General features: G+C 41.2%; 1 protein-coding gene and 1 long non-coding RNA gene across 6 annotated transcripts in view; one reads left to right on the forward strand and one right to left on the reverse strand.

Moving 5' to 3' along the window:
- Positions 1-377: 377 nt before the first annotated feature.
- Positions 378-5,225, reverse strand: LOC106574377 (uncharacterized). Its single transcript, XR_001321529.3, has 3 exons — positions 5,110-5,225; positions 4,720-4,790; positions 378-3,401 (listed from the first exon to the last, which is right to left on the reverse strand). It is a non-coding gene; the product is annotated as an uncharacterized LOC106574377 (long non-coding RNA).
- A 721-nt stretch (positions 5,226-5,946) lies between these two features.
- Positions 5,947-25,230, forward strand: part of LOC106574300 (zinc finger E-box-binding homeobox 2) — a 75,959-nt gene continuing 56,675 nt past the window's right edge. For 2 of the 5 annotated variants that reach the window (XM_014150104.3, XM_045697582.2), the window contains exons 1-2: positions 5,947-6,396; positions 7,897-8,049. In XM_014150104.3, coding sequence (XP_014005579.2) covers positions 7,977-8,049 — 73 coding nt within the window. In that variant the 5' untranslated portion in view covers positions 5,947-6,396; positions 7,897-7,976. Of the gene's footprint in view, positions 6,397-6,715; positions 6,807-7,896; positions 8,050-25,230 lie in introns of those variants that run through there. The other 3 variants (XM_082962828.1, XM_082962830.1, XM_082962829.1) reach the window with 2 other exon arrangements.

The raw sequence follows: 25,230 nt of genomic DNA on the forward strand, positions 1-25,230 counted from the left end.
CTACACCTATATTTGCCTAAACCGTTTAAAATTGCCAGTGTAGGAGAAACCATTGTTAATTGTGGTGCTCCCGAGTGTCGCAGCGGTCGAAGGCACTGCATAGCAGTGCTAAAGGTGTCATTAGAGACCCTGGTTTGATCCCCACCTGCCGTGATCGTAAGTCCCATAATGTGGTGCACAATTGGCCCAGTGTTGTTAAGGGAGGGTTTGGCTGGGGTAGGCCGTCATTGTAAATAAGAATTTGTTCTTAGCTGACTTGCCTAGTTAAATCAAATAAAAACCTGTGAACACTCTTTAGCTACCCTGTGGTGACCAGCAGCTTCACTGTGATTATTGTTTTTCTAAGGATGAAAATAAATCACAAACAATAGACAGTGTTTCAACTCACAATGACTAATGTATTCTCTATTATTTTACATCCTGGTCATTTGAGAGTCAAAGTAACCCCCCCCCCCCCCTTAGGAGGACTGAACCTTGATGAACACTGATGCTTGGTAGATATCCAACCTGATAATTGTCCTACTATAATTCCATTAAATAAACAGTGGCTGGTAGTTGGGAGGGTGGGCAGAGTTACAAGTAATTTTCTGCATTGTTATTCAGCCACATCAATTTGAGTTTATTGGGTTTTTCTCCAAGACATATTACCCTTGCTATGCACCAGGTTAGTGTAAATGAAATCACCGTATTGAAATTGTTGAGCGAGAGAGAGATAGAGAGACAGGGCAGAATTAGGCCAATATCCACTAATAATAAAAACTCAACAAAGAGCAATTCAGTTTTGGAAACATCTAAAATGCGGTGACCCCCTCTCATACAATTACCAAGCCCTGCAATGCCAAGAGCTGAGCAAAGAAAAGAGTCCCCTCATCTAGCTGGTCCTGGGGCTGAGTTCACAAACATGATCTCTAACACACTGAAGCCTCAGGACCAGAACATCCAATCAATCAGAATAAAACAAATTACAACACAGTCAAAAACAAAACTACATTGCTTTTTGGGAAACACAAGCAGAAGCACAAAGCAAAATGCAGTGCTATCTGGCCCTAAATCGACAGTACACCATGGCTAACTATTTGACCATGGTTACTGGTCAAAACCTTTGAAAAACCTTGACAAAGTACAGGCTCAGTGAGCACAGCCTTGCCAATGAGAAGGGTAGACACAGGAAAACCTGGCTCCCTGTAGAGGAAAGGCTGTGCAACCACTGCACAACAGCAGAACCTGAGACAGAGCTGCATTTCCTGACGAAATGTCAAAATAAATGTAAAAAAAAAAAAAGTCAAACAATTAGAGAGTGTCATTTCCCCAAAATTGAAACCCTTATTCAATGTTTCAAAGACCTCTGATGAGAATAAGCTACCCGTCCTGTTGGGGGAAGACGCAGAGAGCTGTGGGTTGGCAGCACACTACATTGCTGCCTGCCATAGGGACAGTGTCTGACAGACCAACCAACCTGCACATGTCCTCTATGCTTATTGTTATTGTTCAATGTATGGTTATTTTGACCATTGGTTATTGTTGTCACTGTTGTCCCGTTGACAATTTTGAGTATTATTACTTTAATATTGTAAATATCCAAAGTAAGCGTTTGGCAATATGTACATTGTTACGTCATGCCAATAAAGCAAATATAATTAGAGAGAGAGAGAGAGAGAGAGAGAGAGAGAGAGAGAGAGAGAGAGAGAGAGAGAGAGAGAGAGAAGACATGGTTTGGTTTGAGGAAATAAGTTAGTTATATTAATTATATTTCTATGTCCTAAGAGGAAGTAGCTAGCATCATATATGGAGGCAGACATTAAAAGGCTGATATGCAAATGCAGGGAAGAGATTAGAGATACAACAATTATTCAAATGTTTGATTAATAATGCATCATAGCCACCCTCATGTATTCATTCCAGGGAGCGATAAGTCATCTTTCGAGTCAAGAGTGAAATACGTTTTCCTGTTTCCTGAGCAGATTACCTTTTTTTTTTAAAACCCACTTTGGGTGAAAGAGGACTAACTTGTGTTCATGTCAAATATGAACTTATTGTGTTTTATGTCTTTATCTCTTCTGGGTATAAATACTTCACAAAGAGGGAATATCAAAATATTAAACCAGAAATGCTGGTTTTCTGAGTCCCTCATAGCCTCCCTCCACCAATCTGTTACTTTTCTGGCCACTGGGGACTTGACCTCTTTCCACAGGAAAGATTCAAAGTAAAGCAGAACATCTGATCTGTCTCTTATTTGAGCAGCTCAAATGAACAAGTTGTAATTTGCAGTCTCAGATAGAGTCACCATGCACTTACTCGGTTGATTTTAACAAGAGCAACCAACAGAAGAAAAATCTATATGTTTCTGATGTAAGCTTTTTGCTTCTAAGCAATCTGTTCTGTTACTTTGCAATCTCTCTCTCTCCTCTCTCTCTCTGTCTCACTTTCTTTTATATACACTGAGAAACATCTGAAGTGTTTTTGAGAAAAGCACAAGCAAAGGAGAAGTGCTCATTTGCCTGTAAGGCCTGTAGCGAATGTAAACTAAATTCATTTTCCGCGTTTGAGGCTTCTCCTCGAAGATCACACACACACACGGTCGCCTATGTTCTCTAATTGTCCGTCAATCTCTCACGTTCTTCACTCTGTTACACTGCGAGCAACGGTGGAGTATTAAATGGCATCATATCTACGGCTATCTACGGCAGTGGGATCAAAATATCACAGAACGGGTCCCATAGAGAGACCTAGTCGATGTTGTTGTGGTGATTGTAGTGAAGGGAGAGAGAGGGAGAGTTGAAAACAAACTAGAGGGATAGATGTGATCTGGTGAAGCAGATGCTTTGTGTCACACCATTATCATGTAGGCCCTTATACATTGTATTGTATACCAAACATCTTTAGAAGGCTTTCAACTGTATGTTTAGGGCCTCAGACATACTGTATACTCACCATCGTTGTTAGAAGCTGTCAGCGGTATATAGGATATATGTAGTCATAAAAGTAGTCATACTTTATGTAAGACATTGAATTGTCTTCAGCATAAATCTTACTTACCGTAATGTATCATATACCATACTTGTGGTTTGTGAAATTATTTAGGGGCGACATTAAAACAGTGAAATGTAGAGCAGCTTTGGGGTATGTTCTCATGTACAGGAAATGACACAGTCCTGTTCTCCTCCTCCTCCTCCTCTCATCCTCCCTCTCTTATTTAGTTTGGGGATTCCATTCCGTTAGATTCTTTCCCCACCACCACCTGTGAATTCTCCTCCTCCTCCTCCTCCTCCTCCTTGTCCTAAGTTTTAGCACAGATGTAACATTTCTGGGAGCAATTCCATCATGATAGCTGCTCCTTTCCCAGCACAGAACAGCAGTCCTGCGGGGAGTTGGAATCCAAAGATAGCTGTGTTTCCATGGGACTGTATGGGGAGTAAAACATCAATTATATATCTTTGGAAAATATAATCATTTGTGGCTGGTTTGTAATTATACAATAGACTAGGATTTGTGTAACTGCTGTACTTTCACCTGACAAGTCATCGTGGCAATGGTCAGATAAAACGTCTTATCAGTATACAACGAAACGAGGTGTTATGCTTATGATACTGTTACAGCAGGTGAGAGGTAACATCTGGTACCTGATATAATCACGAAACGTAGTGTGCTTCCGCAGTGTAGTCTATAAACTGAACGGAGTCACCATCTGTTCTCTGCATTCAAAGTGTGGCAGAAAAAAAAAATATTGGATTCACTCGTCATTCTCCACCTTCCCCCTTTTCTTTCAAAATATGTTCCACCTGATGAGGGTGATTTCGGGACCCTAAACGATCAGTAATGACTTTGACATATTTTGTAATCCTCACTTGTTAAAAAATATATCAGTGCACCGTATTTTAACGCTAGAATCCTTATACCTGACAGGTGTGTAAACCAGTTGACTGGTTGAATAACCACCAGGCTAAATACCAGGATCATTACTGATTCCACTGTGTATTCTGTACTGCAACACTATGTTATAAACCATAGGCCTATACTGCTTCGGTGGTACATAGGATATAAGCTATACAGTTTTATTGTTGCGCCACACGATCATTTAAATGTCAACCTAGCTGAAATTGACATAGCCTATATGTATTTACTGCTTCATAAAACGGTCATATTTAATTCCTTGCTAAATGCATAAGTAATGATAAATCTGACAAAGGGCATATATTTGCTGTATTGATATAACTCATACCAGCAAACATGGCACGTAAAAAATAAAGACACTTGCTTTCTAGAGCCACAAGAGTGTGTTGTGTTTCCTCTCAATTAAATTAACAGATTCATTAACTCTAAGGTCCCCCTATAGGTCAACTATCGTCAGTAATCCCCTTTCACGCTGTATATGTTTGTATAAAATATTCAAGCTGAAAGCAAGGAGTGGTGTCACTCAGAGCGCGCGGGAATGAATGAGCAGGGACACCGCTCCAGTTGTGGAGCGGCAGCACAGAGGGATTTGGCAAATCAGACAGAGACTATGCACTTGCTTGACATACATTCAGTGCTCACTTAAAATGAATGACTTTGCGTCTTTATCTGGCATGGAATTGCAGGCTATTATTTGCTGTCAAAATCGGAAGCGAATCACACGCCTACATCAGTCTTAATCTCACACACATGCTGTACATAACATTAACACACAAAGCAGATTACTCCGTGGAGCTGCAAAACTTGAGTTAGGAGTAGCCTACTTACCAGCTGCAGTAAAGCGGGATCCCCTTCTTCAAGTCTGTAACGCACTATCACCAGGCTGCGACCAATAACAGCTGCATAAATGAAAACAAAGTTATTTTGTACATACCTAGCTAATGAAAATATAACAGTGCAACACAAATAGAGTAGTAGGCTATAAATAAATACAATACTGTACGTGTAATAATAAACATAATAATCATAATATTACAAATAAAAAAGTATATGAATATTCTTAATAATAATCATAATCGTAATTAATACAATTATATATAATTCATTAAAATTAATTGCAGATAAAAATATTGAAAAATACTCTAATAGCAATCTATTTTCAGCTGTGCTGTCTATATCGACCGCCTTTTGGAATATTTAATGCCAGATGTTGAGCACCTTTTCCTCTCGAGCTGTGCTTCCGAGTTCTCTGGAATCTGATTGGCTTTGGACAAAGGCATCAAACAGTCGAGCCTCTTGATTGATGATTTAATTATCCATACAGTTGATAACTGCATAGGACAGGACAGAAAATGTAATACTTTATTTACATAACCAATCACAGCGTTGCAAAGGTGGAGCCTCCCTCTCCATCTATAGTGAGAGACAGACAGAAATAGAAACAACAGCATCACAAGGAAATACATTAATAAATCAAATAGAGAAACCTTAATTGGAGTAATAACCATGTCATATAGTTGCAATAGAGTGAAATATTTTGGTCGATATAACCTTGAATAACACCTGTGAAAAAAAAGGAATAAAGTACACACGTGACGTCTTTCAATTCCGGTCAGAGTGATGAGTTCACATACACTTTGTTTAAAACACACCGGGAAAACTTCAAATAAAGTACCTGTACGCACCTGACTCCACCTGGCACGTGCGAGAAGCACCTCAATATACACATCTCTTTCGCTCTTGTAGGTGCATGGGGCATGCGCCGTTATACATGCTCCCCTCATAGTGGTTATTACGATAGTAAAAATAAACGCACGGCCATGGAGGAGGCAAATAAATAAACGTTTACAAATATAAAACATTAACAACCCAAACCGCTGATGCTCACTTCCTTAACACTCTGCAACCCTTTACTTTCATCCCTGTGTGAGAGTCAATCAAACTTGCAACGCTATCATTTGGGTCATTTTTCCCCCTTTCAGTTGTGGTCGTGTGGGTTGAATATGAGAGTGTTCCAACTTTTCTTCTTCCGGATAATATTCTTGCTTCTTCGGCTGCTTATACGTGGTAGTCATAGTCCGACAGTCACAGTTCATTTCACTCGGATCAAACAGCCTGGGAGAGAAAAAAAAAACGTATCACGTTTACCAAAAGATGCTCACGTTTGGTCCTGCTCAATTATCCCCTCCCGTGAAGACAGGTGGCGCGTGTCCCAGGGTTGGTTCTCTCCTCTCCTCCGTATTACAGAAAAGAAAAAGAAAAAAATGTCATTAGAAGAGGCGTAACACGTCAGTCCGTCCCCAGGTTTGTTTCCTGGAGTGTCTGAAAGAGATCAGTCCTAACCTGCCCTAGCAGGAATAACGGTCCTTCCGAACCACTATTTCTAAGGCTTTATTATCGTTGCAAGGATCCCTGCACATTTCTCTCCGCAATTGCTTACCGCTGCAGTCTTGTGTTATCACTACAACCGAAGTCAACCGAAAAGATACTACTATACGAAATCAGGTATGTGTCCATTTCTTTACCTCGACTAATAACCTTTATAAAATAGGTCATTTATCATTTTTGAGATTGCGACTTAGAGCTTTTATAAGGGCTTTGGTGCTATAGTATTGCGTTCACTTTAAACTTTCTCTACCTGCACAGGTGGATTGAGGTAGCGGTGCGCTTTAATAAGTATCAAGGCTTGCAAGTGCGTTCCAACAGAGAAGATGCAGTTTTATAGAATTTGATGAAAAGCCTACTCTTCGAGCCAAAAAACCATGAGAAAAAAAATTAACAAGCCCGGTCATATTCAGCTTTGGATTCACTTTCACCGAGCCAAGCACGCACCCTTTTGTATCCAACTCGTTCTTGTTAGTGTCTTTCTGTATCTTTTGGTTTCGTAGAGCAGAAGTTGTCTGTCTCACAATATGGTAAATATTCGCTTATCATATAAACGTCATTTACATTATTTTGTTCAGATAGCTATAATATGTTTCATATCCTGTCTGGATAATTGTATTTTTTTGTTGACACATCATTTTGTGGTATTTGTTAGTTTTTGTGTGTTTATTTGTTTTTCCTGTCGTGGGTCGTTCCCCATAGTAATACAATCCATTGGCAGAATTTAACCAACTCATTTTGTACGATTAGTCCATTGAAAGCATGAACGTTTTCATGTTTTGTCTGTTTTTACTTGTTTATGTATGTACGTTTTTCAGCATGATAGGCCTAAAACGTACAATATGCATGTATATAAAATGAATCTTAAATGAACAAATGTTGTAATTTTCGTAAATTAATAGTGGAGTATATTTACATTTATGCATTTAGCCATACGTATATCACAACATAGCTTTTTGAAACATCTTTCATTTTTATTGTTTTGTGTTGTAAGTGATATAGGCCTAGCGGAGTGAAATTGCTCTTCTTTCAACCCTGTGATATTTACATTTGACACAAAGCCTATTGTTGATCTCATAACTTTAACATTGCCTCTGTCATCATCAATATAGGTTACTCTCAATTTAAAAAAAAATGTAGGTTAAAAAACATAAACCCAGAGAAATCAATGTGGGCCTACTGTTTGCGATATACGAGGTTTTTTTTTTATATATCGAAGCAGAACATAAAATGAAAACAGCACAAAAGAAAGAAAAGGAGCAATGGTAAAACTTTTCTTATTTGAATTAACACAATGTAAAACGCATGCTTAACCCAGCACGACCACGTCTTAGTGAATTATGCCTCATACTGAAGGTGTAACTCCCTGTCTCCCACTTTCTCTGCCTCTCCTTCCCCGTCGTCATGTTCACTTCCACTTATCATCATCCCGATCACTGGCATTATACAGATCAACAATACATTGATCGACCCCTTATCGTACTTTAGCATAGGTATAACATAAAATGTGTATATTGGGTTTTCTATTATTTTCTGTTTTATTTGGCGCCTGATATTTAAATGGTTTCTCCCAGTCAGTCCAGTGTACCCACATTGTTGCTGCCTGTGTTTGGTTGTTAGATATTGAGCCTGCGTGCTGCTGCTGCTGCTGATTCAAGGAGTCGAGTCCATGCGAGCTGCCATCTGATCCATTCTTATCAATGAAGCACGAGATCATGGCGGATGGCCCCAGGTGTAAGAGGCGAAAACAAGCCAATCCAAGAAGGAAAAACGGTAAGAAAAGACATAAAAATAACAAACTGTCATTTGCAAAATATGTTTGTTGTCGATCTAGAGCTCTAATGTTGTCACTGTGACTGTAGTTCAGAGGGGCTGGCTACGAATTACCAAATGCGTGTTTTTGTTCTGCTCTCGTCTCATAGGAAATAAAGGGACACTTCTAACTGGGAAATAATGCATAATGTGTCCGTATTGCACTGTGTACACAGGCGGGACTGTCTGTCCTTCATTGTGAAATTAGGAGCACAACGTCTTTGCTCATTTCGTAATTTTTACAGAGACGATTTGACGGAAGTTGTAATAAGTTGAGAGTTTATCGTTGCGCGAAAAGACTGAGTAGCAGTGAGAGGAATTTCAGAAAGTTTCCCTGCCCATATAACGGTTCAGTCGCGAATTCCCTTATTGTCCACCAAGACAAACCCGTTAGATGAGGACTGATTTTATTTGCTGTTCTGTAGTTGACGTACCTGTAGATTTAGTTGTTTGAGCATTTTTTTCAGCAAGTGTTTGTTCCTTATGCTACACATTGCTTAGATTCTCACACTTCTGAGTATATTATGCCATTAATGTAATTCGTTTTTATATGTCTAAACGTTATTGGTATGTTTAGTTCTCGCGTTGTACCCAAATTATTTGTTACAGTGTTACATCTACTTTCTCTCGAAACATTGTCCCCTTTTAGTAAGGAATGATTAGTGTCCCACGCCGTTGGCAACTGACAAGAATGTGAAACAGAACATGGGTGGACAATTCGCTGTGAACATGCTGTAATAGCTTGGTTTACAAATTTATTATAAACAAATAAGATGGCATGTGCGCTAAGATGGTGATATTGACCTGTGGTGTGTCTCGTGCCATTTATTTTATTATTAGCAATATGAAGCGCTTGTATGGAGCAAATAGCGGTGAAGGATACGTTTGTCACTCCATTGTCAACTGTTTGTCCACCCACCGAACTGTGTTACACGTTGGGAGTTATTGAACCATGTCGTGGATGGCTTTTCCTAGGGAATATACGTGTGTCCCTTTCCCTTTTGGAGACTGCAGACTACAATACACCCCGTGCACAAGAAAATCCAGCATCACCCCATGTCTGGGTCCCGAGATCTTTTCTTACGCGGGAATGATTTGCATTTTATTTTTGTACCTGGTATTTTCAGTCTCTGTTGTTGTGCAAAGTGGCCTTATCAAATGCGTATGAATTTTGCTTGTACTTGTGAAACGTCTCCCTTTATGTGGCTCTTTTCCTTATTAAATGTTGTGTATTGATTTCGTACAATCAATAAAAGGAGAGTCATTGACAATTACAAGCGTAGCTTCAAGCTTGTTGTTGTTCTGAATAACAAAAGATAGGAGTGAAAGTAAGTTCCCCTTTTCACTGTAGTTTTTAGGAGATAAGAATGTTCTTGCCTCCTTTCTTGCCTCTGAGCACCAGTTCCCACCTGTTCCAGGAAACAAAAGTTTGGATTACTTTAAAACACTCCAAGTAAGTGTTTTCTGACAAACACACACCTGATGATTGACATTTGCATTTGTCAGAAAAAAAAATCCTTTCAAGTTCCCTCTATGCAACAGCAGCAAGCAGCAAGCAACCTCACACACTCTCAATGCAAAAATAATTAGCATGGTATTTTAGTCGCTTCCCCCTCAGTGCTGATGTGGTGTGCAGTGTGCACATATTATAGGCTGACTGAGCAAGTAGAAATTCGCCATTCTTGATTCTATCATATTTTTTAATGTGCCATTGTGATCACGGAGTTGCCCCCCCTATTTACATTTTCTCGTCACGAGATGCCTTCAATAGCTCTCTCCCTTTGGGAATGCTGTGGTTGAGCTATTCAGACAGAGTGGATTTTATTTTCTCCCCTGGATGCATGGAGAGATGTCATAGGAGCTGAGCTTGTGTGTCTGGCCTATAGATAACACCACTATATAGCTATATATGAGGATCCTTATCAGGCTGACATACTGAGATTACTTGAATGCAGTAAACAAGACAGAAAACCTTAGACCATCAATTGAAATATTTTGAGTATTGATAGATTTATGATGTAAATTATTTATTTACGATATGGGTAGAAAAATACATTATTTTATGCGTGACAGTTTGTCATGTTTTCCAGAAGACATTTCTCTGTGGTTATAGAATATTTTTTAGTAGGATTTCAACGTTTTCATTCACATTTATAGCTACATTTTATAGCCAGTATTCTGACCTTAGAGTGAGATTCTGGAATTCCAGGTACATTTATTCAGATCAGGTTATTTGGTCACATTATAGTAGGCAATAATGCTTTTCTAGCCATGCATGGTGTATTTGGCTTCGCTGTTTGTTGATAACACAACTTTGGTGTGTGATTCTATAGGCCCACATATGATACTATACATACTTATCGCATCCAGAGCTAAAGAGTGTAAAGTCAATCTCACAGTTCGGTGCAACGTGATATTGGCAACCCTGGAGTTTTTTGGAGTTTTCTCTCTGCCTGCCTTCCCAGGTGTTGCAAGTCAGACCCAGCTGTGAGGCTCTACCTCGCTGTGTGTTTATAAGTACAGCTGGCAAAGTACTCCACAAACCTTTTCCCTTCTAACTTGATTAGTCAATCTATACTGTTAAAAATGAGTACTTTTGAATGGCATACTTTCAGTTTCCACACTTTTATTGCTCTCTCAGTATGGGTAAAGAGACATTTGCAATGGGATGACAGACAGTGGTACTGATCAGTATCTCCCGCTCATCTATTTTGTTTACGTTCAACTCTGGAGTAATGTTGGGAGTTGTGTGTGTTATGTGGTTTTGCTTGTATTGGGTGTGCCATTTTATGAGGTGGTACATATAATGGTACCACTTTTTTCAGGGGAAGTTTAAAATGTAAACGTTGAAATTCAGTTTTCCCAAAGGTCTGTTTATCTGATATTTCCTGTAATACAATACAAAGACCTATACATTTTCAATCAACAGAAAGCCTCTCCATAGATGTTCCCATGCTCCAGAATATATTGATTACATAATTGAAGGTATAAAAAAAGAAGAAGCTTTCTAGCTTCTCTCTCTGTCTCTCTCTCTCTCTCTCTCTCTGGCTCCAATAGTTTAATACAATGCTGTGAATGTGATTATAAAAGCCTGTGTGCATTCACACTAAAGATATAAAGGAGTCCTTCTAATTCTTTAGCCTCAGCCCTGCTTTCAGCCCAAACAATGGCAGATTCCTTCGAGTCTAAACATTTTGTCCATCTCTATTATTCATTTGCTTTTAAGGTGCATTTACTCCCCAGTCGAAGAGAAAAAGCCCCCCCACCCCCCTTTCCCTTTTCACAATTTTTTTGTCTTCCCAAGGTAGGCACTATTTTGTTGCTGTCACAGGGAAAAGGAGGGCAGGTTCGCTGGCGCTCACGGACAATTGATTGTCAGTCGTAATGTGTTTCATTTACATGTTTATAACGTCAATAGTGCTGGGGTGTCCCACTGTACCATTCACGCTGCCATTCCCACAAGGGTGCAATTGTCTAAGCAGCCAAAGCTAGTTACCTTTTCTGATGGCTTTTTCACTCGGGCAAAAATGGAAAGGGCGGTGTTGCCATGGCGCATCAGTGTTTAGAGAAGGATTATTTTGTTTAAGCAAGTGAAATAATTACTGCAGATATTACGAGCCAGCAAGAAATGATCTCCTGTCGGGCAGGGGCCTGCACTGTTCGCATGGCAGCAGTGACAGTGGTGAGGCATGAGGTGTCCAGACAGACTCAGGGTTTTTAGAAAAGCTATTTCATATGAGGTATTATTAGATTGTTTACTTAAGACTCATAGACTGATGGTGTCTGGTAATGGTAGATACAGAATGTTGAGGATGTGTGTTTTTTGTGCACTTTTCCCAAAACAACATCCTGATCCTGATTCCTGGCATGTCGTTATGCCAGAGACCTTTGTTGCCTTTTTCCCGCTTTTCAAGCAGATACAGTTTGGTTGATGCATCACTGTAGTTTGATGTTTACAATTCTTTATCAAACGGGGTTCATCATAAGCTAAATATATCCTTCTGCTCAAACTACGATAGTCGGACGTACACCACTGAACACTTTTGTGTTACCGGATCTCTACCTGTTAGATTTCAGAACTTCCGGAATAATAAAAAAAAATAAAAAATATGCATTCCATTGCCTAGTGTGGTGACTTTCGACTTAGCAAAGGTTTTAGTTCATTCAAAACTACATAGATCTCCTTAACATCACATTCAGCCACAAACACATGTTGTGTTTGCTGTGATGAACCGGATTCACGCCAGTATCAGATTAATCTGAATCGGACAGAACACGACCGTCTCTACAGTCGGATGCCGATACGCAACTTTATCCCAAAACATTTTGTCTGTTTAAAAAAAAAATATCTTTCCCATTTTATTTTTTTGTTTTTGGGTTCTCTATTTTTTTTTCTCCCTATCTGGCTTGTGAAGATATTTTCGCCTAACGGGGAGAACACACACAGCAGAGGCACCGTTAGCTGAACCCCTGACACCGCGGTCTTTGGAATGCCTTAGGTACGATTTCACTTTCGCTCACATCAATGCTGACCTGAATGTCTTTCATATCTGATCCGCCGTGTCTCTCCCAGTAAACATCCCCCGAGGGGAGAACAAAGAAAGGAGCTCTTCTTCTTCTTAATCACAATTCAGCCCTTTCACCGCCAGCAGGCTACATTTGCATTCAGCATCAGAAAGGCCGAGATGAAAAGGGGAAAAAAGGAAAGCAAGAAAGGAGAGCAATAGCCAAAAAAAAAAAAAAAATGGCAGAAGGGTGGGTGGTGAGCAAAATAACTTAGGTGTTTGTGGCTGTTTGTTGGGCGTCCCCTGGTTACTAGCCTAATATAGCTCCTACTCTACTGGGGTAGGCCTGGCCCTCCTGACGGTCAGATAGTGTTACGAGATGGCATGCCTGTACTATTCATGGACACTCACTCTCACACTTAAAAAAATAATAAATGAAAACGTGTCTGAGATGGATCAGATTCTTACTTAAGAAGTCTGTACTAGCTAGGAGCAGGTGTGTTTAGACACAATTACTTTTTGGGGGTGTTTTTGTTGTTGTTGTTGTCCATTTTGAAATAAGAATTGGGGAGCAAAGCAGTGCTTATGTCTACTGCTATTTGTCAAATTGCATTCTCACATGATATTGTAGGGATTCCTTGTGGATGTGTGTTTGTATGTCACTAGAAGAGCAGGTGTGAAAGAGGTCAATAGGAGAGACTATTTCTGGAGTTGTTGCATTGTGATCTTTCAGAGTATCATGTTAGTTGATACACTATGCTGGGTTTACTGAGAAAAGTCTAGTAGTTGTGTTATGAGATTAAAATAAAAACTCATTCAAACAGTGTTGCCATTTTTGTTTTTCCTTACTTTATAGCTCAGTACTCTTTCTACTTTAAGATTAGATTTGGTCCACCCCCTCCTAGAAATCTGGACCAAAGTTTAACCGCATGCCTCCGCTCTTCTCTTAAGTTGGTTGGCGAGATATCTTTATTGTGTAGTGAGATCTATTTCTTCTCTCTCCTCTCTCTCAATCAGACTATAGAATCATGTATGCAAATCCGTTGCCAAGCTTTCAAAGGGGGGGATGCTTCAGCCTACAACTTTAAATGCATCATGTGATATGAATTCCATATTCTTTCTTTTATTTTCCAACCAGAACTTTTTGTTAAGAAAAAAAAGGGTTATTACTACACCTTCCCCCCTTCCCAAGCTGACCGGGATTTAGACAGATTTACTTCAGCAAACACCTTTGACACTGGGGGAAAGTAGGAGTCTGTTTGCAAAAGGAGTCTTTTGTTCCGAGAGGTGCAGGGATAATTCTTTACTAGGCAGGCGTGATATTAACCCATGCTTCGATACCAGGGGAAGTGGTTAACTCTTTGTGTTACACACACTCACTCTTTACTTGGACAGTTCAGGTTTCTGCTCTTCTCATGCATAGACCATTTTCTCAGCTCTGTTGAAAACTTTCCCTTCCGATGCCTTCTTCTTATGTAAGTTTTCTGAAGTAAAGAGTCAGGACAGCCTGTTCCATGTTCTGCTCGATATTTTTTGTGTGGAAAAGCTACGAGATCTTGGATAGGGGACTCTCTTGGCTTTATGGAATAACCAACCCATGATTATAGCTGAAATTCCTTCCCTCTGCAATAGCTTCAGCTCTAGTTGCTGTTCTGCTGGCAATGTCTTCTGTGCTGCTTACATATGTCACTGCTGAGGACCACAGAATGCTAGTAGTACTGCTGAGTTTCTTGCGTCATCAGTGACTAAGAAAAATGCATGAATCATAACCAATGAGAAGGCAGTCCTCAAGCCCCTGGGCTTAATATGTTGATTTAATGTCTCAATATTCATAATGCTTAAAGCGAATAGACATTTGATCATGTTTTGATGAGGCTTAAGTCTTAAGTGTGACTTGTTTTGAGACCCGGTTCACTTTATCCACCTCTAATTCTTTGTCCTGCGCTGGATCATATCTTGCTGTATTTGGTTGTATGTGTGTTGTCCGTAGTTCAGGTTGTGTGTGTGTGTGAGGACTTTAGCGACTCCCGGGTGGGAAAGATTGAATGATGGAGGAGAAGTGACAGAATTAAAGGTGTTTGCGGCGCCATTCCGCCGTGACTCGTCCTCTAAGCCCGTCTCTGTCACCGTCCTCTTGGGATTTGACAGTTCATATCCACTCCCCTTTAAGAATGTGAACCCACACACAACTGAAGTTGGGAAAATATTCAGTTGAATGTCTCTTCTTTCTTTCGTTCGTTCCTTGGCTCTTTTCCTTTTTTTCTGTCTGTGTGATACAAGACACAAGGCAAACACTGAAATTGAAACTTCAGTGGACTGGCAAATAATGGCATGCATTTGGACTTTTCATTTATCTGTGTACTTCCTTATCCTAAGCCCACAATGTTTTATGCATTGGGTGAGAAAAATACATTTTAGAAAAATATCATGCCTCATTTGACGTTTTCTCAAGTGAAAATGCAAAGTCTTTATTCGGCCCATCCATTCGGTTCCCATCCCACTGTTTGCACACATCTAGTTGTTTACAATGGCTTGCGTGTGATTTTGAAAATGCTCCACGTGTCAACTTTCCTATTTGCAAGGTACACATGATATGACTCGCGACAGGTTGCATAGCAGGTGTGAACTAACATTTCGATTTCTTAATTAAAACAAATTACAAGCTTAAAGGCACCGTGTTTTGTGCGCATAATCTTATATTTCAGGATGATGTTTTGCATGCATAATACACAGCAACTCGGCAGTTCTAGCAATACACCGTCTGTGCTCCAGAACTAGAAAAATACAATGGAAATCACAATGAAAATCTCCCATCCTGCTGATTGTCCTCTTACAATATACATCTGGATTTTCCTCATGAGTGAGTAAGTATAGTGCCCACATGCATGACATTTGTGGCTGCTCCACATCCCCCATAGCCTAAACAGCATGTATTCCGCAAGTTCAATAATGACTGTATTATGGCCTATAGAAATATTGGTGTGCTAATGATAATGACTAAGAGTATAGCGCGCCATACTGCTGTCGGGGATAGGGAGGGGGTCTACTAAAAAGCTAAAAAGGAAGGTAGCAACACTACAAAATAAAAGGCTCTTTATCTGATTAGATGGCTTTTGATGTGGTTGGTAGTGTATGAATGGCACCGTATTTCTTGGTCCACTGTTCGTTATCTGCATGTTCAAAGTTGTCACCTTTATGGAAAAACAGTGCTAAAAGCGGTTCCTCAGTTTCCTGTTTGATCCTCTGAAGTCGGTAGATTTCGTTTTTTTTCACCAGGTCTGACCACAATGCACGCACACGCACACTCACGCGCATGTACACACACACACACACACACACACACACACACACACACACACACACACACACACACACACACACACACACACACACACACACACACACACACACACACACACACACACACACACACACACACACACGCTTTGATGTATGTTTGATTGTTGGGTGGAAGAGCACTTCTGGCAAGGTCATGGACACATGGGACAATCACTAAGAGATTGTCAGATTAAGGTATCATGACATTTGGAAATGTAGGACTTTTTCACATATGACTCAATGCGTTTCACACTGTTATACTATTACCCTTAATAAGACCTAATAGAACATGCTGCCTCATTCCAGGTCATTTCCTTTCATTTGTTTGAATCATGTTGAAGCCAAGTCACCTAAGAGAGATTTTTCTCCTTTCCTACCTTTGCCTGGTTGGAAATGGAGAAGGTTGTGTCTGTCTTGATTAAGGACGTACTGGGTCCGCGTTGAGTATTATGGAAGGTAACCGTGCCGTTGTTATTTCTATGCAATATGCGGTCGATTGCTGTGCAGATTCAGTCATTTGTAGCTCTACGTTTTTGTCACTTTAAACGCTTTCATCTTATCGTTTGATCAAATGAGCTCTTAACTGAACGTTGCAGCAATAGAGGAAATTGTATGAAATTACATTTCCCCTTGTTATTCAAACATACATTTAACCTTTGGTAAAAGTGAGCCAGGAAGAGAGAAAAAACACACACCTCCCCCCTTTAAATGTCATCGGTAGTAAGGACACGTGTAAAGATAGTGTGTGAACCAGTCTGGCCTTGTAAAAACTCAGAGGTGAATTCTTGTGTTAATAGGTTCTGACTGGCAATGGAGCCCCCACTGAACGGCCTGCGTCCCGCCGCTGTCAAACACCAATGTCAAACGAACACCTCCTCAGGTAGCTGGAGGATAATCACACCGACAGGCCTGTCCTCAGCCTTTCTGACACACAGGACCAGAGTCATGGGGTGGAGGCAGGGTCAGGGGAAAAGGGCTCGGGTTGAGGGCTAGGGTATATTGCTGGGAATGGGGTAGGGGTGGAGGGCTAAGGTTAGGGTTGGGGCTGGGGTTGGGACTAGTTGCGGCTAAAAAAAAAGAGGCCTGAGCTGACTTGGTGCTTAGACTACCCTAGCCTCTACCTGCACTATCACTGACTGTTTACCCTCTGTAAGTCCAGGCTCGAACCCAGCCGTCAGTAATTACTGGCTACTCCCTGCTTTCCTACCCAAAGGAAGATTCACTCTTATCACTCCAGCGTCTTGTTCCAACATTCCTGAGATAAATTCTCCATCACTTTGTTATTCTTACTACTTAGGGGTATTAGTATTAGCATGCCCATCAAAGCAGACCTTGTACTTTCCTTCTCTCCACGGCCATATCAGTGGTCGTACATTACTCCTGGGATGCGCCATTGGCAGCAGCATAGTTGAATAATGTACGGGCAGAGTCGTATCGAAATGAGCCGCTGACATCAAAGGGAGTCAGGATGATGAAGTAATGTAAATATATGGCTGGTAGCGCGGAAGTTAGGTTAGAGCCACACAGGTACTTAGTCTTGTGAATTAAAGGATTAATCAAATTGCACTTCACGGTCCAGGTACCTGGTTGCATCAGGGCTTTGTTAAGAACATGTGTAGGAGGAGAAAGTCTCTCAATATTCTGTCTGTTTTCATTCAAATGGCAGGGACATGTAGTAGAGGTGGTGAGGTAGAGGGAGAGAGCCTGTGAGAAACAGAGAGGTAGAGAGAGAGAGAGATATTTTCCCTGTATGTATTCTAATATTGTATGGGTCTGGGATATTATAGTATCTCAACATGCCGAGTAGGCTACCTTGTGAACTGGCAATCACAGGATCTCTAATGTTATTACTTTTCATAATTAGTTACAGCAACACTCGTTCCATACTGCCGGAAAGGAATATTCCTTAGTAATTAAAGTCATGAAATATTCAGTTATGCCTACCTTTTCAGCAGTCTCGCAAATGAGGCAGCCATTTTTAATGTCCACACTGCCTCTGATTTTATTATAATGGCAGCTTGGCACATCTGCAATTAGTACTTCTACTGACAGTTACCGTTTCTGAGGAGCGGTAAGAGGCAGCGAGGGGACACGGGGCGGCGGGGGGACGCGGAGCCCGGCGCTATTACATGTGCACCAAAAGCCTCTCTCTCTCTTTAACCTTGTTGTGTTTTTTTCTTCCTCTCCGACGCAGAGGTTACCTTTTCCCAACGGTGCAAAATCGACTTGACATAACTGTTCATCAGTTTCAGGATTCTCCCCTGAGGTATTTGCATCAAATCAGCTCAGTCAAGCTTCAAGTTGAAATTGGCAGGCCAGAACCTGACAGCCAGGGTAGGGACCGGGGTAAGAGACAGGGAACTGACAGTGGCAGGGCGGGAGGGTGAGACAAATCTCTCCCTGGCTGGCCAGGGTGGAGGAGAGAAGCGAGAGAAAAGGGCCCTGAGCGAGCTAGGTCACATGGGTAATGGGCGCAAAGTTAGGCGGATGAAGGGATGAGTAGGCCTTTTTTCTCTACCTTTTTCTTCCCTTTTTCTCCTCTGCTTCCAAATCTCTGTGGTAATGGCCATCTTTAGTGTTGTCTTTTATTGGGTTTTGGGGGGGATGGATATGAGGACAAACATTTGTTGTTTGGCTGGAATAGTGACTTGGAAAAATTGGTTTAGTGCAATGGATGATATTGCTGAGGATAAAAACCACTCAGTGAGTGAGTGCAGTGGTGGATATTGAGCGTCAGGCTTTCAGAGTTACTCTGTGCATCAGAAAAAGTTGTACACTCACACACATGCATGCACAGACACACGTGCACGTGCAAACACATGCACGCACACACACACACACACACACACACACACACACACACACACACACACACACACACACACACACACACACACACACACACACACACACACACACACACACACACACACACACACACACACAAAGAGAGAGAACAAATGCAATTGTAGCACCTTGAATCGCCTGAGTTACATAGAAATGGGTTGTAGCAGGACACAGATGAGCAGTACCGTTATCTTCTTGAATTACTCTCCTCTATACCCCTTAGAGAAATCGAGATAAGGATTTGTTTGATGAAACTTTTAGTGATTCTTCGCTGCTCCAATTCTGTCTCTGCGACATCACAAAGCAGGACGAAAATTCGACTGTAAAATGTTTCAAATCCCCTAAGGAGAAAGAGTGGAAATCCTCTTAACATATATTCTTATTAAAGGGGAAGTCAAAGATCTAGGTGACTATCATTGTTTCTTGTATGTTCTCTTTTTTTAAAATCTTTCCTATGCACACATGCTTAAAATGTATTTGCCCCTTTAACAGCCATAGAGCCTGGGAGAAGTATGACACTTTCTCACGTCTTTTTTTTTCAATCTCTCTTTCTTGCCCTCTCTCTCCATCTCTCCCCTCTCTCTGTCTCTCACTCCCCCTCTCTCTCTGTGAGCTTTGCATGTGACAGCCAGGGCCTGACGGGTTGATGGCCGTTCGACAGGCAGCATTGAGTCAAAGTGGTGTGACGGCAGAGTTTTGTTAAGCTGGGAACAAAGGCATGGAGATGCTGGCCTGGTATTGTCTGTGTGCATATGGGCCTTGTCACAGTTCCTCAGGATTTTATGCTCTGTTTACTCCTAGCCATCACCACTAATATTCAGAAAGGGGTTGCCTCTTTTCTCCAAAGATATGATTATATATATACCAAGTGTTGCTGTGAATCTCTTGAGGTGCTCTTGGAAAGTCAGAAGAGCAGAGACTCATAAATATTCCATTTTTTAGTGTTGATGTATGCTCAGAAGTTCTGTGTTTACCGCATAGTATATATGGGTTATTTTCATGACCAGTATTACGGATTTTGTTGTTGTTTTTTGGAATTACACACTGTGCTCAAACTCTCTCGCGAACCAGTTTTCAAAACCCATACAAAAGCAACGAATTATAGTTGCATACACATACTGTACTTGACCCCCCCCATTTCATACTGAAGTTTTGTTCATAGAGAAGCTTCACTGCACTGCCTGTGGCTGCAGGACTCCCATGCCTCCCCTCCCTTCTCTCCTCCTCTTTATGGTCTCTGCTCAAACTGAAAGCTGTTTGCAGTGAGATTAGTGAAGGGGAGGGGGAGGCAGGCAGCTAGGTGGGGGAAGGTAGACAGGGGAAGGGGGAAAAGATGTCCGGTAGCAGACCACGCTAGCCAGGTCAGGGTGAAAGGCCTGTAGGCCCCAAGCCATCAGCCATGCCAGATATCTCCTCTCCCCATCAAATGTGGACAGTAATGGGAACAGTCCTCTGGTCTCTAATGGGTCGGTTGGTTCCACCATTTCAAGCCAGGACAGTGTGTGTGTGTCTGACTCAGGTCCATCTAATTCACCTCTGTGCCAAACACATCTGCCTTATAGGTGCATCTCTATATCAGTTGAGTTTGTTAGCCAACAAATGCTTTTAGCTAAAGAAACACTACCATTTTAGGGGGATTTGCAATGTTGATGTCTTTTAGTCTTTATTGTGGCAGTGCTTGTGACATTAATATAAAAGCAAGTTCCTGAGAACACAGCCTGTAAAAGTCCTCTAAGACACCAGTCTTCTTCAAACCCAATGATATTTTCATGAGCCTGTAAAGATTATGAGTCCATTCTGGTAGTACCCATCTGTGCTTTCATTTGCAACTGTCCGCTCAATTGTAAAAGGGGAGGGAGGGGGGAGAGTGACTTTCATTTAGTTAAATAGTTGGATAAGGTCAATGGAGGTAAAGATGTAGTTAAGTTTTTTGTAGTTTTTTTTTTCTCTTGAGAGGATGAGTGTACAGAGATGCCACAATGTGTACAGACATTAGGTGTTGGGCTTGTTACCGTCTCAGTACATCAGTAGCAGGGCTGCCTAGCTTCTGCTTGTCAAAATTACGTTTTAACCCAAACACGCATTGGCAGCAATTACAGGGTTAAACAAAATTAAACAATCTGTAAACAGATGAACTCAGTCTGTCTGTCCAAATAATTTTTTGTTGCAAAACAATTACAAAATTACAGTAGATAAAAATTGTTCACCGCCTGTGTTTATGCAATCAACACAACGAAGAAACAAAACAATTCAATGTGGGAAAATCATCATTAATCTGCATTATAATTGCTTCTTTTTTACATCTACACCGTGGTTAATTAAAATTGTGATTAAATGCGGCTGCGTTGCCTAAGATGTCTTCCCCCCTAAACAGGTGGTACAGAATTTAAAAGTAAAGAGAAAAACGTAATTAGCATTGGAAATTGAGAAATTGCCTGCAAGAATCGGTGTTAATTTCAGTCACTGATGAGGTAATTTATAAAAGGAGCAGCACTGCGGAGACTGTGCAAACTGAGGTTGCCATCCTCCTCCTCTTCCCTGTTCCCAGCATGCAGGTGAAACTGTTTGCAAAACATTGAACCTATTTGGAATTCAGTCTTCGTTAGCATAACTTTAGCAATTCCTCTCGACTGCTACTGATAAAATAAACACCAGAGATAGGAACATGTGGCATTTAAAAGGTCTTTTAGGTGTTTTTTCCCAGATAAATCCATCAGAAAAGCAGGGCCAAGGGATAAGGTCATGTGTGTGTCATTTGAATAATGGAAAACTTGTCCAGTTGTAAAAACAATGAGTTCTCTCCATTGTCCGGTTCCATCCAACAGTTTCTTAGCAGCACCGCACATTGGGATGGAACTCTTTGGTCAGGTTCCAGAACCACTTGGTCTGGTTCCAGAACTCTACGGTCAGGTTCCAGAACCACTTGGTTTGGTTCCAGAACTCTTTGGTCAGGTTCCAGAACCACTCGGTTTGGTTCCAGAACTCTTTGGTCAGGTTCCAGAACCACTTGGTTTGGTTCCAGAACTCTATGGTCAGGTTCTTGGCCTCAGTTACGACCTCTGTCCGATTTTCCAGATAAATCCATAGAAGGAGCAGACTACAGGCTAGCTACTGGTGGCCTGTACTTCTGAATATGTTGTCTGTTAATTAACTAAGTGTTCATCACTTGACTGGCCTTGTGACGTCAGCACTGGCATGAGAGGGATATAAAATGTTACATGACGTCCCCACAATATCACTTTTTGATTGTGGTGTTTTATCAAAGAGGTTTTGTGATATGACCCAAGTTTGTCAGTCTGGGATAGTGGCAACATTTACAAGTATGTGCCTTTATATCCCCAGCACATCAATCTCTAGGCCTCACAACACACACACACACGTACACACACGCACGCACGCACAGACACACATATATACACACACACACACAAATGCGCACCACACACACACACACACACACACACACACACACACACACACACACACACACACACACACACACACACACACACACACACACACACACACACACACACACACACACACACACACACACACACCTCCCTCCCTTCTTTCTCCAACCTCCGGGGCACTCAGCGAGCGAGCCACAACTTTTACAGATATGTGACAAATTGTTGTGCTTTTCCTCATGTTTGACATCCTTGCTGGGATTGTTTGTTGTATTTTTTTGTTTGGCTGCATCCTGAGACCCAAGGTGGCTGCTACTGTACAGCATGTCAAATGTGGTTAACATGCAGCCATTTATCTTTAAAGCCCCTTGCGCACAATGGCTGGGGTGTGCATGGCTGATTGTGAGGAGAGAGCAGTGAGCTTCCGAGTAGAAAGGCAGAAAGTGCTTCCTTTCATATATGCTGCACCACCTCCCTCCTCTCCCTCCTCACCTCTCTTCTTCACAGAATATCCCTTCATTATTATTTTATTTTATTATTTTCAGAGTCACTCTGCTGAACAGGTCAGGCAGTATCTGACAAGGTATTTCCGAATTTTGTGAACCTTTACCAGACAGATTGTTCAGTGCAAGTGTAGTGTAACTGAGCCTCTTGTTGCCCGCTGGAGTGTGGCAAATAAGATCCAGGACAGATTTTTTTCTGCTCCTTTTTTTTTTTTTTACTTCAAGAATGTAAGATAGCAAAACAGATTTGTAGTGGCTGGAGGTGGGGTGGGAGGGGGTGGGCCTAGCCTATCATATTATGCCTAGCTACCTTGCCTTGCTACAGTACATTACATTTACGTCTACACACCGGGTGATGTAGGTCCAACGTTTTACATCCTCGGATGTTTCCCACCTTTTGTTTTCGATGTGATACAGAGAAGGCAGAAACCCATAAACATGTTGCATTTCTGGAGATGCCGTATAAGCTATCACTTCACTCCTCGTGTAAGGTGTCTGGGACACAGCGGAGGTGAAAATGGACGCAAAGGAATACCGTGTAGTCATTTTTCATACAATGTTCAAAACAAGGTGATGAAAAGATAGATGTTAAATGTTTAGAGGGTATAGTGGCACATATTGAAATTGTATGGTGTGATTGAGAAAAAAAATCTATCAGTTTATTGGATGTATTATTTGCTGTGTCATAGATTAGTACTAACTTGTGAGCAGATAAAGTTGAGACATTATTATTGTATTCAGTTTTTTCGAGGCGGGCAGCAAGGCAGGGTAAGCGAGGAGGGAATGTTTAATAGGATGTATTAAGGTGGGTATGCCTCCCTTACTCATATGTAAAGAGAAAAAGGAGAGAGCTTCTTTCTCCTATTCTCCTAAACCCTAAGGGAGTAACTGTTCTTCAGTGCATAATATACAGTGAGAAAACAATCCCTAATATCAGGGAAAACCTCTAGTTTGTTTATGTGTGCTTAATGTGAGTCTGTCCGCCTGGGAACCGCCGCAAATGGGAGAAGTATGCGTGGATTTCACAGGTAACGGGATTACGTGGGCACATAATTGATCCATTTGGGGGGAAAATGACAGCGCTCTAAAGAGGGCTAGGCTTTGGAAATGGAGTTTATGAAACAGGCATTCGTAAATTCAAAGGAATCAATACGTCAATTTTATTACATCTCCAGGCCAGATGGGCTTTAAAGGCACAGTGTCTCCGCTATTTGTATCTTTGCGTCTGTGTCTCTCAGCGTGTCACAAAGGTCCTCAGTGGCCATTTTGTTGTTGATATTTTACTATAGGGTGGGAGGAAGCCAGGTCACCATGGGATCCAATATCCCTGGCAGAGCACTTTCATCCAGTGAAATATGTTTGTCAATGCAGTTGTTGACTTGTGACTATTGTTCTTAAGAAGAAGCCATTTAGTGAGACTGGCAAGAACAAGCTCCATTTATAAGGTGAGGAAAGTCGATTAACAGCATTCTACATTTTCATCACAAAAATATTCACATTTTATTTAAATACAAATGAACAAACAGCATCCCAGCTAGGAGAGATTTAATTACCCAACCCGCTAAAATGCAAATTAATAATGCATTAAAGACTGATGCAAACGAAGAGAAATATAAGGCCATAGATGTTTTCTTAACCGGAAAAGAGCGGAGAAAATGGGCTCCAAATCTCATCATGTCTAGGATGCTGGCTTGCCTGCTCTCATTCCATGCAGGTGCGAGAAAACCAGAGGAAAAATAAAAAATAAACGAGAGAAAGAAAAAAAAACTAGGCATAATTATGAGCCCTAGTTTTCTTGCCGTTTGTAATGCGGCTCCCTCCTCTCTCTCCTCCTCTCTCTATCCACCATTATAGTAGTTCATTTTCGCAGTAAAGTAAATAATAAGAAGTTGGTGATGCTTGCCTTTTTAATTCCATTTTCCTCCTTTTTTTGTTCTGTTCACTGACTGACATCTGCTATCAATGCTAAGCAGGTGTTTCTGTGTAAACAGACGTGCCCTGTTTGTGTTGCGCCATCCTCGCTACTGTGCACCCAAATGAGCAACGTGATTAAGAATCCTGTAAATTTTTGAAAGGAAACGGATGGCTGCCCGGCTAGAACATAATTACACCGCTCCGACATCCGCAGCTCACCGCCGAACGAAGCCAGAGCCAAAGAACAGCACCAAAATTAATAATATATAATAGCATCTTTCTTGTAATTCATAAATGAAATAAAGTGAAGGGGAGTATCTGCTGATAAGCTTTTTTTGGGTGGAAGGAGGAGGAAGGAGGAGGATGGGGGTAATTTTCTGAGATTGAGTGAAGATTATAGCCTTGGTGATGCGTAACTCAGCCCAGGCGTGTTTAGAAGAGCTTGAAAGACAATTTTTTACTTTTGCACAGTTCTTTCAGCTCATTTATTTACCAAATGAGGCCTCCAAGAAACGTTCTCTTCTGTTTCATCATTACGGATCTTTATTAGTGCTATTTGATCATCCATGCTACTAAAATGGATGATTTGGCTCTGAAGTTTCAGCTTTCATCCAGTCAACCTTC

Source organism: Salmo salar, chromosome 16 (genome assembly GCF_965601325.2).
Source record: "Salmo salar chromosome 16, fSalSal1, whole genome shotgun sequence".
Taxonomy (NCBI): Eukaryota; Metazoa; Chordata; class Actinopteri; order Salmoniformes; family Salmonidae; genus Salmo; species Salmo salar.